This window comes from Pseudorasbora parva, chromosome 13 (genome assembly GCF_024679245.1).
Source record: "Pseudorasbora parva isolate DD20220531a chromosome 13, ASM2467924v1, whole genome shotgun sequence".
In the NCBI taxonomy this organism is placed as follows: Eukaryota; Metazoa; Chordata; class Actinopteri; order Cypriniformes; family Gobionidae; genus Pseudorasbora; species Pseudorasbora parva.
Genome location: NC_090184.1, coordinates 23,701,792 through 23,718,958, shown reverse-complemented (window position 1 = coordinate 23,718,958; position 17,167 = coordinate 23,701,792). Strand labels below are relative to the sequence as shown.

The 17,167-nt window shown below is 35.0% G+C and overlaps 1 protein-coding gene across 1 annotated transcript; it reads right to left on the bottom strand.

Moving 5' to 3' along the window:
- Positions 1–4,749: 4,749 nt before the first annotated feature.
- fbxo4 (F-box protein 4) lies at positions 4,750–16,869 on the bottom strand. The gene is made up of 7 exons (XM_067412596.1): positions 16,562–16,869; positions 11,849–12,087; positions 11,440–11,663; positions 11,247–11,322; positions 8,658–8,827; positions 8,281–8,471; positions 4,750–8,191 (listed from the first exon to the last, which is right to left on the bottom strand). Exons 1-7 carry the CDS (start codon positions 16,700–16,702, stop codon positions 8,108–8,110), a joined length of 1,125 nt encoding a protein of 374 aa, XP_067268697.1. The 5' UTR covers positions 16,703–16,869; the 3' UTR covers positions 4,750–8,107.
- Between the last annotated feature and the right edge of the window lie 298 nt (positions 16,870–17,167).

Below are 17,167 nucleotides of genomic sequence, written 5' to 3'. Positions count from 1 at the left end.
CTTGGACATGTCTTTTAGATACTGAGAAACCTTACATACTCGAATCAAATTAGACATCCTCAGTAATGTTTCCTCGTCCACCTTAATTATATTTCATTATGCATGATCTCATAAAAAAGGAATGCTATACAATTTGAGAATTGCATCTTTGTTTAATCGTGTCTGTCTGCATAATATGATGTACTGAACCAGTGCAAACTTTGTGCTTTTAATACATAAGAAGCTATACTGATATGATGTCTTAAAAATATATCAGAAATTTAAGGTTTTTATATCAATATTTCAAAAATAAAACATAACATGTGAGGTGTGAGCCCGTAGTGAATTTTGATAAGGTTTGGTCCATTGAAAGGGGCCCATTCTTAGCTCCCTATAGTGCCTCAGTGAATGAGAGTGGGAAAAAACAGCAACTTCACTTTAAACGAATGTGGCATGTGAACAAAGCTCCTGGACGAGTTGCTGAGGGTCCAACTTCACTCTTATAGAAAACGTTAAACATTCCTTGCCCTTATTGTTCATCTCAGTGATGTGCATCACATGTTCGACCAACATCTCAGCCTTTAATCAATTTCAGCTCAGGATTGAGGTCACATTCTCAAACTTCTTAATACAATAATATAAATGTACATCAGGCATAACATTATGACAGTTATTATTCAATCATATTATTGTGTTGGTCACACTTTGCTGTCAAAACAGCCCTGACCTGTCGAGGCATGGACTCCACCTCTGAAGGTGTGCTGTGGTATCTGGCACTATGATGTTAGCAGCTGATCCTTTAAGTCCTGTAAGTTGCAAGTTGGGGCCTCCATGAATCAGACTTGTTTGTTCAGAACATCCCACAGATGCTCGATTAGATGGAGATCTGGGGAATTTGAAGGCCAAGTCAGCACCTCAAACTCATTGTTGTGGTCCTCAAACCATTCCTGAACCATTTTTTGCTTTGTGACAAGGCACATTTTCCTGCTGAATGAGGCCACAGACACCAGGGAATACCGTTTCAATGAAAGGGTGTACATGGTCTGCTCTGTCTATTGTTTGTGGATCACAACATATAAGAAGGTTGTCTGATTATTTCTAGTTGTGTTTTCTATTAACAGTAATTATAAGTTTTATGTTGTTGCTATGATGTAAACAAAAGGCAAAGCTTTGCCTCTGCTAGCCAACATTAGTGTTGATATAGTTTTTTTTTGTAGCTCTCGCTTTTGTATGATTGTTCACCGCCACTTAGGAAAATGAATAATGTATTTGTGATCAAGTTTGTATTACCATATTTTTCCAACAAGTATCATTATTAAATGGTGTATATATAAAATGTATAAGAAAATTACAAAAACATTCTGTGAAATCCATGCTTGCAAAGTCAGTGCATGAAATCTGTTCTAGACAATCCTCTTGTTTGTTAACATCATTAACAAGTCCGAATCAGGCTTGAATTGGTTTGAAATTGATGCCATCCTTAATATTTACATCTGAGTAGCTTGCTCACTTAGCGGCGCCAATTACAAAACATTGGGCCAGCAAACCGATCACAGCACATTTTGTATTTCGGAAGGAGGGGCTTAAAATAAACGGGCCAGACTGGCGAGAGGTGCACTAATAATGTAAAATATGTGAACAATTTGAACAATCAAGTGAGATACACCACAAAAACTAAATCAATACTTTGTAAAAGTGCATAATATTCCCTTAAAAATATTCCCAGTCTACTGACAGTTATGACACCCACTTCAAACATTATCACTCATATAACTTTTATTAACTCTACAGTAGGTAAATCCACTTCACCAGTTCATTACTATTCGACAGTGATGCCATAGAAATACAAAGAGCTACTGCTAAAACAGACGTTCAAACACAAAATTCTAAAGATGGCTGTGAGCTTGTTTATCGCATGAGGTCTATAGTTGTGAAAAGTTGCGAATTGAACAGCTGGAAGGAAAATGCCCCTCAGATGGACCTTTAAAACTGGCATAAAACAGAAATACTTGTAAACGCCTTCTTTTTCTCACAAAACGTGGCCTTTTCTGGCTCCAAATGAAGCGTAATTCACTTTATTGGTGTGACACCAAGCTAATGTGTATTTACCTCAGTGTCACTATCTAAACCTCAATTGGATTAGAAGGGCTGTTGTGCAGCCTGTTGGCTGGTTAGACACAGCACTGTTTTAAAGTTCCCTTAAGGCATTAAGATAACAACAAAAGGAAAAGGGAAATATCAGATTATTGGACAGGAATAGAGACACAAAGCGACCTCCATGCATCCACATTCAGCAGATCATCTGTTTCCTTCTTGACAAATGCCCCAAATGTACATTTTTGGATGTAAAAATCTCTTAGAAGAAATTTTGGACAGGTGTATAAACTTGACAGGCCACTAAGCGATTAAAATGCTAAAATCTAAATCAATTTCTTGAATGTGATCGGATGAGCAGTGCTTTCAACACTAACCAGCACACAATTCGTTCAACCAATTCGCTAAATAGTTCATGAACAATTCAAGTCATTTTACGAGCAAATCATATTGAGTCATTCAAAACGCCACCACTGTGTTTCATTAACTCTCAGAAAACTTAATAACGTCAGGTCTGAACAATGAATCAGGAGAATTTAATGAGCACTAGTGCAAATGTTTATCAGCAAGAGGCCATGACATCAAAAGAGATGTTTTTACCCACTGACAGTCTCTGTGGGAGAGTAAACAAAGCAATCAGCATCCCAGTCCTTGCCATTGTTTTAATATAGTATGTAAATTAAACGTTGTCCTCATATTTTCTTGCACATGGATGATCCTAATAGAGGTTAACGTTGAGGAATACAAATAAGACATTTAATCTTAATTGACGTTGAAAATTGGTGTGTGTGTGTGAGGGGAAGGACATGGAGCCGTGTGTGAAATATATATAATCCAACAAAAAAGAATAAAGACCTAAATGGTGGATGATTTTTGATACAAAAATACTGTAATATGGCCAGACCTGCAGATAAAATCCAGGCCTGTTGTTCATCTTGTGTTAGGGAAATGGTAACTGTAACAACTCTGGTGGATGTGTCACAGGTATCATCCGAAGAGGAAATAGGATTAATTATTTTTACAGACAGGAACCAGAAGCATTATATGCTTTTACACAAAAATAGCTATTTGAGTATACGAGTCCAAAAAATCATACATTATCAAAAAATAGATGCAATGAAAAATCAACAACAACAACAACATGTAGTTTCTGACCCACCGTGTCAATATGATGAAGGGAAAATCGGAGTAAACAACTCTTACACTAACATGTGAATTGATATGTTAGTCATGTCCATGACCCACCTCTTATCTCTGTAGCTCTGTTTCCGAAATGAGTCGAGTCTATGCCACAGGTAGTCATGCAGCTGAAGTGTTTGGCGGAGCTGAATCACATTAAAGCGGCCTATATGGAATTCATCCCATAATGCCATAACACCCACCAGTCAGTATGTGATCGCATTACTTTGCTACTTGCAGCATGTTCAAATGAGATTTTGTTTGATTTGACATATTCGATTATTTTTCCTGCATAACTTGGATGGAATATATTTGGTGAAACAGGTGGTCTATTTCTGATCCATGAGGACATAATGTTGAAACAAACATGTTTTTGCAGAAGTAAATCATTTAAAGCACACTCCCGGGCTGTTGTCTGGTCATGAATAAGAACAAATTGTCTCAAATGACATACAAAATGCAGTCATATTCTGGTGTAATAATAGAAAATTCATTTCAAAAGTAATGTATTACAATACTGTGTTACTTCCTAAAAAAAGTAACTAATTGCATACGTTTTATGGAAAGTAATGTTACACACGTTACTTTCACATTTCATTTTCTCAGCTGGGCTTGCTTTTTAATATTTTAATAACCAAAAGTTAAAGTTAAGTTATATATATAATGTAAAGGCCCTTTTAACACTGAAGTGAATAAGCCTCTTGCTGAAGTAAATGCACACCTGCACAGAGGATGCAGCTCAAACAAACCATAATGAATTGCAAAATAAGATGCAGGAAAATTAAATTAAAGTCTTACTTCAGCAATAAAAAATTAAACAAATGTTATGTTTATTTAAAGTCATTTTTTTATTGTATTGGATCATTGAAGATCATCAACAAAAACATTGGCTAAGTGAGATTAATTATTTAACTTGTTTTTTTTTTAACGTTTTACATGTTAACATTGCATGTTTTCATTTCTGTTTTTATTAATTTTGAGGCATGTGAGTTGAAAACTTGGATTACATAGAAAAAGTAATCTGATTACACAATTCATGTAATATCTACACTGAAAAAAAAAGTTAAAAAAAAAAAAAAAAATTGTTCATGTAATTTCAACATCATGGAATAAATACGACTCAATTAAGTCATTTCAAAGTGAATTTTAAATGGCTGCCTGACATGATTCAAGCTTTCAAAATATATATTTATTCATCCACTTCAGGTTTATATTTTTTTATGTTACACAACTGAATCATAATACTGCCCTAGCTAGTTGACAAACTTTTTGCTGGCAATAAAACACATTAGAAACTTAATTGCTATGCATTAAAAACTGCAACTGCAGTAGCCTGAGCAAATGCTACTCTTCAATGGTATCTATCTATCTATCTATCTATCTATCTATCTATCTATCTATCTATCTATCTATCTATCTATCTATCTATCTATCTATCTATCTATCTATCTATCTATCTATCTATCTATCTATCTATCAGTGAAAAATGCTGTGAACAATGCAGTCTCTCTACATGAAATCTTGGCATGAATGAATTGGAGAGGGACGCGTGGAGGAAAACTGTTTGCAAGAGATTCTGGTGAGATGAAAGAGAATTTTTTTAATGCGGAAAGGTCAACACTTTCTCTATTATGTCAAATTTCATTACAGCACAGACAGCCATCTCTACCATTCAGGTTAGACTTAATGCATCCAAATTGCAGCAATTACAATTTCATTCTAAAACAGCCTTTTTTCAAGACAATTATTATTGCTACATAATCATTTTATGGCAGATTGCAAGGGAAACAATTCTGTTCTTCCTTTAGGAAAATACAAAAGGACTAAATATATTTTAATAAATTTTCTTCCTTTCGAAAAGGATTCAAAAAAATATATATCAGTACATGCACTTAAAAAATGAGTCACAAATCTATCAAGCACTCAACCTTTAAAATATGCTGGAAATATAAAAAAAGACAACGACTGCTGCCTCATTTCTTCAAGGCACTTTATGCAACCTTTATCCTCCTATTGAGTCCCATTTTTCACTACTTCAAGTGACTCAGTTTGACAGTTTAAGCATGCTCAATGGCAGTGTGGCCTTTAGTAAGGCTGAACTTTCGGATTAGTCTTAATTACTCACTTTATCATATTACCACTGCAAAATGCCGAAAGCATAGGCTGGCTTTCACTTTAATTAAACAGAGGAAGAGAGCAGGGCTGCAGGGAGTCAGTGACAAAGAGAAGACAGAGACAAAGCAATACCTAAATATCTCTGGAACACTAGCCAATATATGACCTCCACCCTGAATAAAACTGGGCAGCAGGATGATGAGGTTACACCAGGTCAATGTTCTTATTGTTGTCAACAAATCTCTTAATAAAGCTGAGGCTGCTGCCTCTTTGTGGACAAAAGAGGGAAAACACCATTCATGAGAAAAAGATTCATACAATATAAGCAAAAAACAACAACATATGTGACCCTGGACTTCAAAACCAGTCAAATGGGTATATTTGTGGCAATATAGCACAACAATACACTGTAGGTCAAAATTATCCATTTTCCTTTTATGCCAAAAATAATTAGGATATCAAAGAAAGATCATGTTGAAGGTATTATGTACATTTCCTACCGTAATTATATAAACAATTATTATCAGTATGCATATGCCTTGCTATTGGACAATTTTAAAGTTGATTTTCTCAAGATTTTCTGAGAAAGATTTTTTTGCACTTATGAAAAAATGGACCCTTATAACTGGTTTTGTGGTCCAGGGTCACATATGAGAACTAAAGCAAATCATTATGTCAGTGTTACATATGTGTAATGCACTAAATACAAATATAGCTCAAATTTGATTGTCCGAGAGGCATTGCAAGAGCACTTATCAGAAAGAATCAGCTATGATATGAATAACTCATTGACTCCCTGATGAAAAAAAAACAGGTTAGGTATATTTTGAATCATGGCAGATGGTTTGAGCTTGTTTAAGTTGGTCAGGCGCTGGTCCTGAGAAATTAGCTTCAGCTCAGGACTTTTCAACAGGGAAGTGAGTCAATTCATTCAAAGTTACTTGAACACTTGGTTCTGCTTTGGCTGTGTTTGCAAAACAAAAATAAAGAAAATACCAAGCAAAATTTTGTGTAAAATGTAAGTTGCTTAATATTAACTTCTTTATTGAACTGCTTATGTATTAACTTTCCTGTTGTAATCCAGAGCTACATATAATTCCTGTTTAAAAAATAAATATGAAATAAAAATATTTTAAAAAATATATAACAAGTGAAATAAGACAACAATAAGACTATACAATAAAAGGTCAATCGTCAAAAAGTGCAATGTATAACGTGCAATGAAAAAAAAAAAACGTCAGATCAGTTCACTGAATTATATGTACAACCCACAATCCAGAAAAGTTGGGACATTTTGTAAAATGCAATAAAAATCTGTGATTTGTTAAATCTCTTTTAGCTTTATTTAACTGATAAAAGAACAAAGATAAGATTTCCAGTGTTTTCAATGATCAGTGATTTCTTATCTACATACTCCAAAAAAGTTGGGTCAGAGGCATGTTTAACAGATTAACTTTCCTTTTAATTTCAACATCATTCCTTTTCGGTTTTTAACAGTTTGGGATACTATTGTTGCAGCTTTACAAGTGGATTTTTTGTTCAATCTTGCCTGATACAAGACAGCTGCTCGATAGTCTGTGGTCATCGTTGTCTGATTCTCCTTTGCATGATGGGTCATACATTCTCAAGAGACAGATCTAGACAGCAGGCAGGCAGTCAAGCACATCCACTCTATGTGTAGTGTCTAGAATCAACTTAGCAAGTGCAGCATGAAGGCCTGCTTCCCAGGAAAGATGTCACCTTGATGCCATTAAATGTCTCTTTAAAATATACGCCTCCACATTGTACCTTCACACACATGCAAGTCACCCATGCCGTTTGTGCTGACACACCCTTGATGTCAATTTTCCCCAAAAAAAACAAGCTGAAACGAGGACTCACCTGACCGCAGCACACTTTTCCACTGTGTTTCGGATCGTCTGAGATAAGCTCGGGCCCAGAGAACTCGGCGGCATCTCTGCATAGAACTGATGTATAGATTTCTAGATTGAAGTGGCATTTCTTGATGCAGAACAGACTGTAAAGTGACAATGTTTTTTTTTAAGTACTCCCGAGCCCATGTGGCTGTTTTTAACAGAGCACCGTCTGATGGCTCAAAGGTCACACACATTCGACAGTGGTCTCCTGCCTTCCCCTACGTACTGAGATTTCTCTGGATTTCCTGAATCTTTTCACAATGTTATGTATGCTAGTTGGTGACAGACCTAAATTCCTTGTAATCCTGCATTGAGAAATGTGATATTTGAATTGTTTGACAATTCTCTCATGATATTTGACACAAGTGATAAGCCATGACCCATCTTTGCTTGCAAAGACTGAGATGCTCCTACTATAACCAATCACAATACCCTTTATTACCCTATATCACCAATTCACCAACTTATTGTGGACCGTTTCAAAACATATGGATATTCTATATGCTTTTCAATTTTATTTAGCCTCTCCCAAGTGTTTTGGAGTGTGCTGAAGCCATATACAATTAGGTAGTTCAGTGAAAAGTTAGAAATCTTTTCTAAGTACATTTGTCAGTTAAACAAAGGTTAAAAATAATTAATACATCACTAATTCTTGATTTTATTGCATTTTACAAAATGTGCGGATGAATTCCACTGTATGATTGTGTTCAGTACAACCACCTGTAATGGTGTGACTTTTATGTTGTATGTTTTGGATAATAAGATGCTTAAAAGGCCTCTATTACAATATAGTGCATCCAGCAGCATTATGTCAATCTTGGCAGTTACAGCTTGACTCCAGAATGCTTCAGTAGCCAATCAATGCCGTCCAACAGTCCTGTCAGTGTTTCTGCATTCGTATCCTGAACCTATAAGCGTCACAAAACATATATTGAACCCTAAAACACATATTTTATGTATGCCAGAAATTCTTTCCAGATGCAGTTTGATATCTTACCATCCAGGGGTTGGACAGTAAACTGAGCTGAAGCTGATGGGCAACTGTCACACAAGGTATCCTGTGTCTGTCTGCTGACTCTCTAGACACACAGGAGAGCACCAGGATAGGACGGGACACAGCTCCCACCTCAGGTTCTTCTAACATAACCCTGATCTGGGCCCTTTCCTCCTCCCACTCTCTGTCTGCTCCTATGCACAATATGAAAAATCGATAAACAGTATAAATGGCAAAATCACTACATGTGCTTACAATTCTTCAGCAAGCAGGACTGTAAAGAAATTCACACATAGACGCAATTTATATTTCTCAACTAATTTCATGCATTTAACCATAAACCTTTAAATCAAAAGTACACTCGAACACAACAATCATACCTCTTTCTGTCTCAGCATTTGCCACAAAGATGAATCCATTCATGGCTTGGCAAACTTGATTAAACATGGGGTTAAGGCTTAAGGGGATGCTGGACTCACTATCCTCCTGATAGACGAAGAGTTTACTGCGCAGACTGAGGTGCTCTAGGCGAGCTCTTTCTCGCTCTGTCCTAAATCCACAGACACAGACTCTCATTCATACAATCTGGATTTCATCACACATTTACACATCAGCTCAGAATGACAATGATTGAATGCAGAAAACTTTTTTCTTTAAAGAAATTCTTTTTTCTTAATTTACTAAGGATGCAGTTTATTGATCAAATGTAATAGCCTTTCAAATAAATGTGGTTCTTTAGAACAGCATAACATTGCTAATAATAAGACATATTTCTTGAGCACCAAAGCAGCATTTCAAAAGTATCATACGCTAAAGACCAGCTAAAAGAAATCTGATTTGCCATCAAAGGAATAAATTACATTCTAAGATATATTATAATAGTAGACTGTTTTTTTTTTTTAATATGGTAATAATATTTCACAATATGTCAAAATCCCAGCTCTGGGTCTTTTGTTTAGTATGGACTTTTATGTTGAAGTGCCTTCTGTTTTTATTGTTTCAATGTTCTCTTCCTGTTTGGTTTCTGTCTCTCCTTGTTGTCATATCAGTTGTTATGGTTACCTTCATTGTACACACCTGCAGTCTATCTACTCATTGTTTTGTGTATTTAAGGTCTTGGTTTTCATGTAGGGTTTGCGAGTCGTTAATTGTAAGTCTGGATGTTCTGACCTGCGTTTACTGGTCTTTGGTATGGATCGTGTTTGGTTTCTGATTCTGATGTCCCTGTACTTTTCTGAGGAGTCTTAGAATTAAACGTGTGCGTGCAAATGGATTCTCTCGCAGCTTCTTTTCTCAGTGATCCGTTACACAATATTACTATTTTTACATTATTTTGATTAAATAAATGCAGCCTTGATGAAGATGAAAGATTTTTTTTGTTGTTAAATGGAAAGAGAAATCTAACCAACCCCCTAATTTTTTAACAGCACTGAAAACCATAACGCACAAAATAATTAATTGGTTTGAGTATAGCCAACTTAAATTTAAAAATAAGTTCGATCAAATTAAATTTCTTTTTATTTTGAGTTTACAAAACTGACAAATTTTAAATAATCTGAATTGTTTCATTTTTTTGAGTTTTATGAACTCTTTTAATTTAGACAAACTTACTATTAACTGAAACTAGGCTGGTATTTCTATTTCCCAGCATGCTTTTGTGCTCAAAAGTGAGAGTAGTTGAGAGTAAGTGTTATATAATGTTATCTTGTTTGTAAGATTAATTTTGCAGACTATATTTAATATTGTTTAATGTTTTGTTATGCTAGTTTAGAAGAGTTTCTGTAATGTTCTTGTTTTTTTTAGGGTTACCATCATGGTGACAAGTGAGTTTAGTTTGAGAACAGATATATATTAAATGTTTTATATTGCTGAACTCATTCAGTAACTGCTAGGCTATGCTAATACTATCAAAAGAGTATTACCAATTATCAACAGTGTTGGGGGAAATGCATTACAATAACTTGAGTTACGAAATCAGATTACTTTTTCAAGTAACTAGTAAAATAACTCATAATTTACATAAAATGTACAACAAAATACCTGAGTTACTTTTTCATATTTATTTGACTGATTAAACAAGGTTTAAGAGGAGCATGATCAGATAATTGACACAGGTGGAGAGTACTCAGCTAATCAACACAAGAGGTGTATATATATACACGCAGCCGTCTTACCTCCATTTTGTTGACAGTTTATCAGCATCCCTCCACCACCCCTTCTCCACGTTTTGTTATTTATTAACCTCTAATAATTAAATATGAAATAAAACAAGTATTTTTATGCATTTAATCTACCTTTATTGACCAATGTTTCGCTGCTAACTTTCGACGATTTAGTTAAACCAAAAGCAAAATTACTTTAGATTTTTATTGGAGAAGTAAGAGTGTTAAACTTTTTTCTCCTGCGTTGTATTTTTCATTATCCAGAACGGCAGCACAGCTGAAAGGTTTGTTTGAGCTGCTGTACATATGTGAGACTGAGTTAGCATTTTTACCCCGGCCAGAGGTTCATTATTTCACATAGAAGTTTTTTGTTATGAAAAACAAAGGTGTGAAAAAGTAACATAAAGCTTTACTTTTCTTAAAAAGTAACTAAGTAACTCAATTAGTTACTTTTTAAGGGAGTAACACAATATTGTAATGCATTACTTTTCAAAGTAACTTTCCTTAACACTGATTATCAATGAAGCATTTATTAAATTAGCTATTTAAAGCTTGCCAAGTTTTCACTACTAAACATATTTAAGTTGACATTACATGATCATTTTAAAATAAATGTAGGAATTTGTTTAATTAAATATTTCAAGTTAAGAGCAATAAAAATGTATGAGTACAAAATGAAAATCGGCGAGTCCTTAACTTAAAAAAATATGTAATTTACCTCAAATTGTTTAGCAAACTTATTCGGATGTACAGTGTAGTGTACATTTCTAATATTTCTCAATGAGAATAAGCTATCCTCTTCCTTACCTGTTAGTCGAATATAAAGTCACAATATTGAATCTGTGCTGATCTTTGTGCTTGAAACTGATTCCAGATCCAATGCCTGAAAGAAAAAAATCCCATTAAGGTGAAGGTCAAGTGCAGAAAAAGCAACCACAGCACACAAAATCCATTTATTCAGTTAAATAACCAACTTGAATCAACTATAATGGCAGGGCACCATCAATCTGACGATGAGGTATTCCTGCTATAGGCAGTAAATCAGGGGAAGTCATGATCTTAGTCATGAGGGAAATCTCTAACTGCTCAAGCCCCGGACCGAACATAGCGAACTGTGGCTCTGAAACCGGTACAAGGGACTGGAAGAAGGAAGTCACAGATTCAAATGTTGAACTGGGTTGGTGTCGCCACTGGTTTCGACAGTCTGGGCAGATGCGTAGATACCTGTGGGTGCCATGTCAAAGAGAATATATTAGTAAACATTATGGGTTTTTGAATACAGGCTAACAACTTTCATAGATACAAGATCAGTTTTATTAATATTTGTATTTTCTTGCGTATATTTTGCTGCACCCATGTGGATTATTTATGTTATCAAAGTGCCATCTGCCTCAATGTTAAGCACTTACTCTGCCATATAATCATGATCAAATTGCATCTGAGAGTCATAGAGCACAGTTGAGCCACTAAGCTTGACACGAGGCACTGATAAATGGTCAAATGACTGCCAGAGCGGCATATCACGCAGCAGGAAGTACTTCCACAGGACAGGGTCTCGAACCATTGACCGCCAGTATGTACTGGTGCCTCCCAGTCTGCAGAGGTCTTGCGGAGACAGGAAGGTCATAATGAGAAACTGCATATCAACCTGTGTTTAAATAAAGAAGACACACAAAAAAAGCTTTTTGGAATATTGTTTTAAAGTATTAGACTGGAAGTTTTGACTGGGTAAAATCTTTGACAGTAAAAAGAGTAATATTGTAAAATTAAAATGTAATTTATTCTATTCATTGCTGATTTTTTTGTGTGGAACATTACACAGTCTGCATTGTCACATGAACCTTCAGAAATGAATCTAATACGCTGATTTAGTGATCATGTTGCAAATAGTTGTGCTGCTTAATATTTTTGTAAAACTTTTTTGTGTTTTTAATGAGTAGAAATTTCAGTATTAATTTGAAATATAAATCTTTTATAACATTACAAATGTCTTTAATGGTGTCCGTAACTTTACTGTGTTCAAGATTTACAAATAAATAAATAATGAGAATGTACAACATGAATCCATTTTCCAAACCAGGTTTTTGTCTTACCCTGATCATTATGGTACACTTATACACTTACAAGTTATAATCAGTGTTTATATTGGGACTATTTCAGACAAGACTAGGTAGGAACCGCCACGGAGGAGCACAGTCCCTGCGTGACTCACCATAGACATAAACAGAGTGAAGTAGCTCTGGCTGCAATGTTCTTCCGCAAGACATATACAGTTCTATTAACCGCTAGAGTGAAAAAAGTTACAGACTGTAAATAACACTAATAATAATAATAATAATAATAATAATAATAATAATAATAACGCTGATTATTTAGAGACATAATCTGGTCTGTAGTCTAGTCTACACAGAGTCTAGTACAGGGTTTTCAAACTGGGGTTCTCCAGAAGGTTCTAAGGGGTCCCCAGAAAGTTTCAGGGAATAAAAAGACAAAGCAAATGGTTAAAGTCTATCATAACTGAATTATAGAAATTGTATATGTTTTTTTTTTAATCTTTCCAGTGAGCTTTTCTCACTATAGTCTCCTTTATCTTTCTCACTGGGGATGTACAAGGAAGTATTCTTAACGGACTGAAAGTTGCTTATACAAATAATTTTTAATTGAAAATGTTTTTTTAGGTTTATACATCAATCTTTAGTTATAGCCAATTTAAGTTTGGAAACAATAAGTTGTATTTATAATGTTCTGCATCCCCAATTCAATGCACTTGACTTGACTATGTCAAGTGTGATGAACGAGAAGTAATAGCCTATCAGCTGTAATTTTCTTAAATTCTAATTATTTGACCAGACTACCAAATTAAATATTATTAAATACAATTAAATATTATATATATAAAATATTATATATATAAAATATTATATATATAAAATATTATATATATATATATATATATATATATATATATATATATATATATATATATATATATATATATCAAAGAAATCATTGAGGTAAACTTTAAAATAATTTCAAATTGATAACAGAACCCCATTTGCTGAATTAAATAAGCAAGGTGATGAGTTCAACATGTAATAATGTAGCCTACATAATATGGAATGTCAAAGCTGCCAATATTAAAAATAAATAAATACATAAATAAATATACAAAGAAATGTAAAAAAGGCAAAAATAAATAAATAGATAAATGTATAAATAAATATACATAGAAAAGTAAAAATAATAATTATAATAAATAATTATTTCTACATTTATTTCCATGCATTTATTTCCATATATATTTATTTATTCTTTTATATATTTCTACATTTATTTATTTCTATTTTTATTTATTTCCACATTTATTCCTTTCTAAATTTATTTATTTATGCATTTATTTCTTCCTACATTTATTCCTGCGTAGGGTAATGAGGAGGGTGAGGTTAACCTCAGACATAGCAATCGAGATCAGAGTAGGGAGAGCGAAGCGCTGAGGCCACAGTGACACCTTGTGGTGAGGCCGAAATACAATAAGTATAGCCTACTGATGTTGATACTTTCTGTGATAAAGGACTTGGATATGTATATGGCAAAAATCTTATATCACGGGTTAAGTCATAACACCCTAACTGTAGCCTATTGTGTTTTAAAATGTCCTGGGCTAACAAACATGAACAGCATCTTCGACAGATCTGATTACAGGGACTCTGAAATAGAAGTGCTTGATATTTTCTCACGGAAAGGAAGCAGTGCACATATAGGCTACAGTGAAGTCCACACAAGCATATTAACCAATGCATTTGGAACAAGACCATGTTTTTCTAAGCGGTGGTAGTCTTTAGCCTACTTCCATAAAATCATGTCCAGGGGCAGCCTTATTAAAAGTATGAACTTTTAATGCGACGTTAATCCAAAAATATGGCACGAAGGAATCAATATGTTTAATATGAAACTAAAATAGACAGCAGGTGGCAGCAAGTCACTGTTGTAATGAGAGAGTTCATCCATTAGTTTGATTCCTTAAAATACACAAATCAAAAACAACACGTATTGAAGCGTTTCAGCTGTATATTTCTGAATAGTTGCTATATGGTCACGAAGGTTTGTGCATTAAACTCACGGCCCGAAAAATAGCCTATCATCAATGATGTTGTTCCCTGAACATGAGCCCTACTCTGCCAACTTTTTGAACATTAAGGTCATGACAGTATTTATTTATTTATACTATTATATATTTTTTAAATAACACATAGCCCTAATTAGAAATGATCAGAAACAAATATACAGCTGCACCGCTTCAACACGGTGTGTTGTTTTTGATTTATGTATTTTAAGGAATAAAATAAATGGGGGAACTCTCTCATTTCGACAGCGACTTGCTGCCACCTGCTGTCTATTTTAGTTTCATATTAAACGTATTAAAGGGGGGGTGAAACACTCAGTTTAAGTCAATCTCATGTCAATCTTGAGTACCTATAGAGTAGTATTGCATCCTTCATATCTCCGAAAAGTCTTTAGTTTTTTTATATTTGTAAAAGAAATATGGGCTGTACTGAGTCTTTCCGGAAAAAAACGAGTGCCTGGAGGCGTATCGTGTGGGCGGAGCTAAAGAATGACGAATGTGCAAAGCGGTGACGTCCTCAAGCGTGGAGAAACCCTTGCTATCGATCTCAGCTTATAGATACGATCCAGAATCTAATTCAGAGGCTGAAATAGAAACAGCAACAGCAGGACGTCCGTCTCTGTGGTATGTACTGTATTTAGTGGCCTGTCAACATTTGTCTTTACTCTCAGTTTATGAGGACATGATTCGGTTTATGGACTATTGTATGCGACCAAACCTTAGTAGCAAGCAAAACGGTTTTGCACGTCAGACTAGTGTAACGTTATAAGTTACATAGAACAGCAATGAAGTCCGTTAGTGCATTTGAATGACGAAGCACGTGATCGTGTCGTTTACTGATGTTAACATACGCGACGATAAGCAACAGCACAGACATTTGAAGCAGTTTTACTCACCGGCTGCTTCCAAAGCAGGACCGAACCTTTATCGCTGGGACGGCTCCGTCAAAAACACACTTCTTGGAGTGTGGAGATCCACTTTGCGATGCGATTGAAGCATTTCTGACTTCAAATTTGTTCAAATGCAGCGCTGCCCTTCCGGAATGCTGTGTTGAAGCGTTGAAGTCGCTTAATGTCAAAGTGGAGGAATGAAGTGGAGCGCGGCGCGGACTATAACCGACATAAGTGTTCACGGACGACTGGATCTGCAGCTGAGAGTGTTTATGGGCGTGCATTTCCTCTCTCCCTCTAGTCACGCGCGCGCACCCTACCGGGAGAAGAGCCCGTACGGCCCATACAAGGAACTTCCGTTCTATTAGCGTCAAGTCGACCCATACTCGAAAAAAAAACTCGCCGAAATTTGTGAGAAACCGAAAGGATTATTTTTAACACAGAAATACTCCATAAAACGTCCAACATTAGTTTTTAAAACTTTGTCTATGTTTAGGATGGGAATCCAAGTCTTTAACAGTGTAAAAAGCTCAGTATGCATGAAAGAGCATTTCACCCCCCCCCCCCCCCCCCTTTAAACATCACTTCATTGATTCCATTATGCCATATTTTTGGATTAACGTGACGTTCATACTTTTAATAAGGTTGACTAATAAGTAGGCTAAAGACCACCGTTTAGAAAAACTTGGTCTTGTTCCAAATGCATTAGTTAATATGCTTGTTTGGACTTCACTGTAGCCTATATGTGCACTGCTTCCTTTCCGTGAGAAAATATCAAGCACTTCCATTTCAAAGTCCCTGTAATCAAATCTGTTGAAGATGCTGTTCAAGTTTGTTAGCCCAGGACATTTTACAACACAGTAGGCTACAATTAGGGTGATATGACTTAACAATATACAATTGTTTATTTATTTGTGCATTTTTACATTTCTTTGTATATTTATTTATTTTTAAAATTGGCAGCTTTGACGTTCCATCACATTGACACCTACTGTACTGTCAGTAATCAGTACGTAGTAAGCTATTCCATTCCGAACATAGCCATAGTACGTACTTTACATAGAGCGTCAGGTAAATAAATAAGTATGAAATTAAAAAAATCGTCTTACCGACAGATTATCCAGAGAGGCACCCGTGACGTCATCAACTGTTTCCTGAACATCATTTTGTTCATTTATTTGTCGTCTTGTATCAAAAAATCTGTCTCGAATACTCCTGAGACTTTGAACGACTATAGATCGGCTCAGCATACTGACACTTATTTGTCCACAATTTCTCAGACAGATTACTATAGGCTATTTCTATATGTAACCTTTTTGATAGAGTAATTTGTTTTATTTTATTACATGATATTTCAATTTCAGTTGTGCAGTCTGAGGTATTCCCTATGGGTTTTCCTGCTGCTTTTCCCGGAACTGTCAAAAGTTACACGTCTCTCGTGTTTCAAAGGCGTGTATGCAACGTCACGTACAGTAATGCATTGTGGGAATTGTAGTTTTGAAAGCCGACAATATAACAGGATAAACCGAGGGCGTAGTTATGTTACAAATTCAAACATAAATGGAAAAGAAATATCACTTTTAAGTTAACAAATTTGTTTAACTTACAATTTTATTTGTTTTATTTTACATTTTAAAACATTTAATTGAATAAGCAGCTTTAAATGCCCACTTTTCAACTTAAAAACGAATTAACACATCTTAAAAGCATAAAAT

Coding starts and splice junctions, on each gene's coding strand:
- fbxo4 (XM_067412596.1), bottom strand. CDS start 16,702: ATGCTGAGCCGATCTATAGTCGTTCAAAGTCTCAGGAGTATTCGAGAC. Junction 11,664..11,848: donor GATCATGATTATATGGCAGA/GTAAGTGCTTAA, acceptor TGGCACCCACAG/GTATCTACGCATCTGCCCAG. Junction 8,472..8,657: donor AAATGCTGAGACAGAAAGAG/GTATGATTGTTG, acceptor TATTGTGCATAG/GAGCAGACAGAGAGTGGGAG.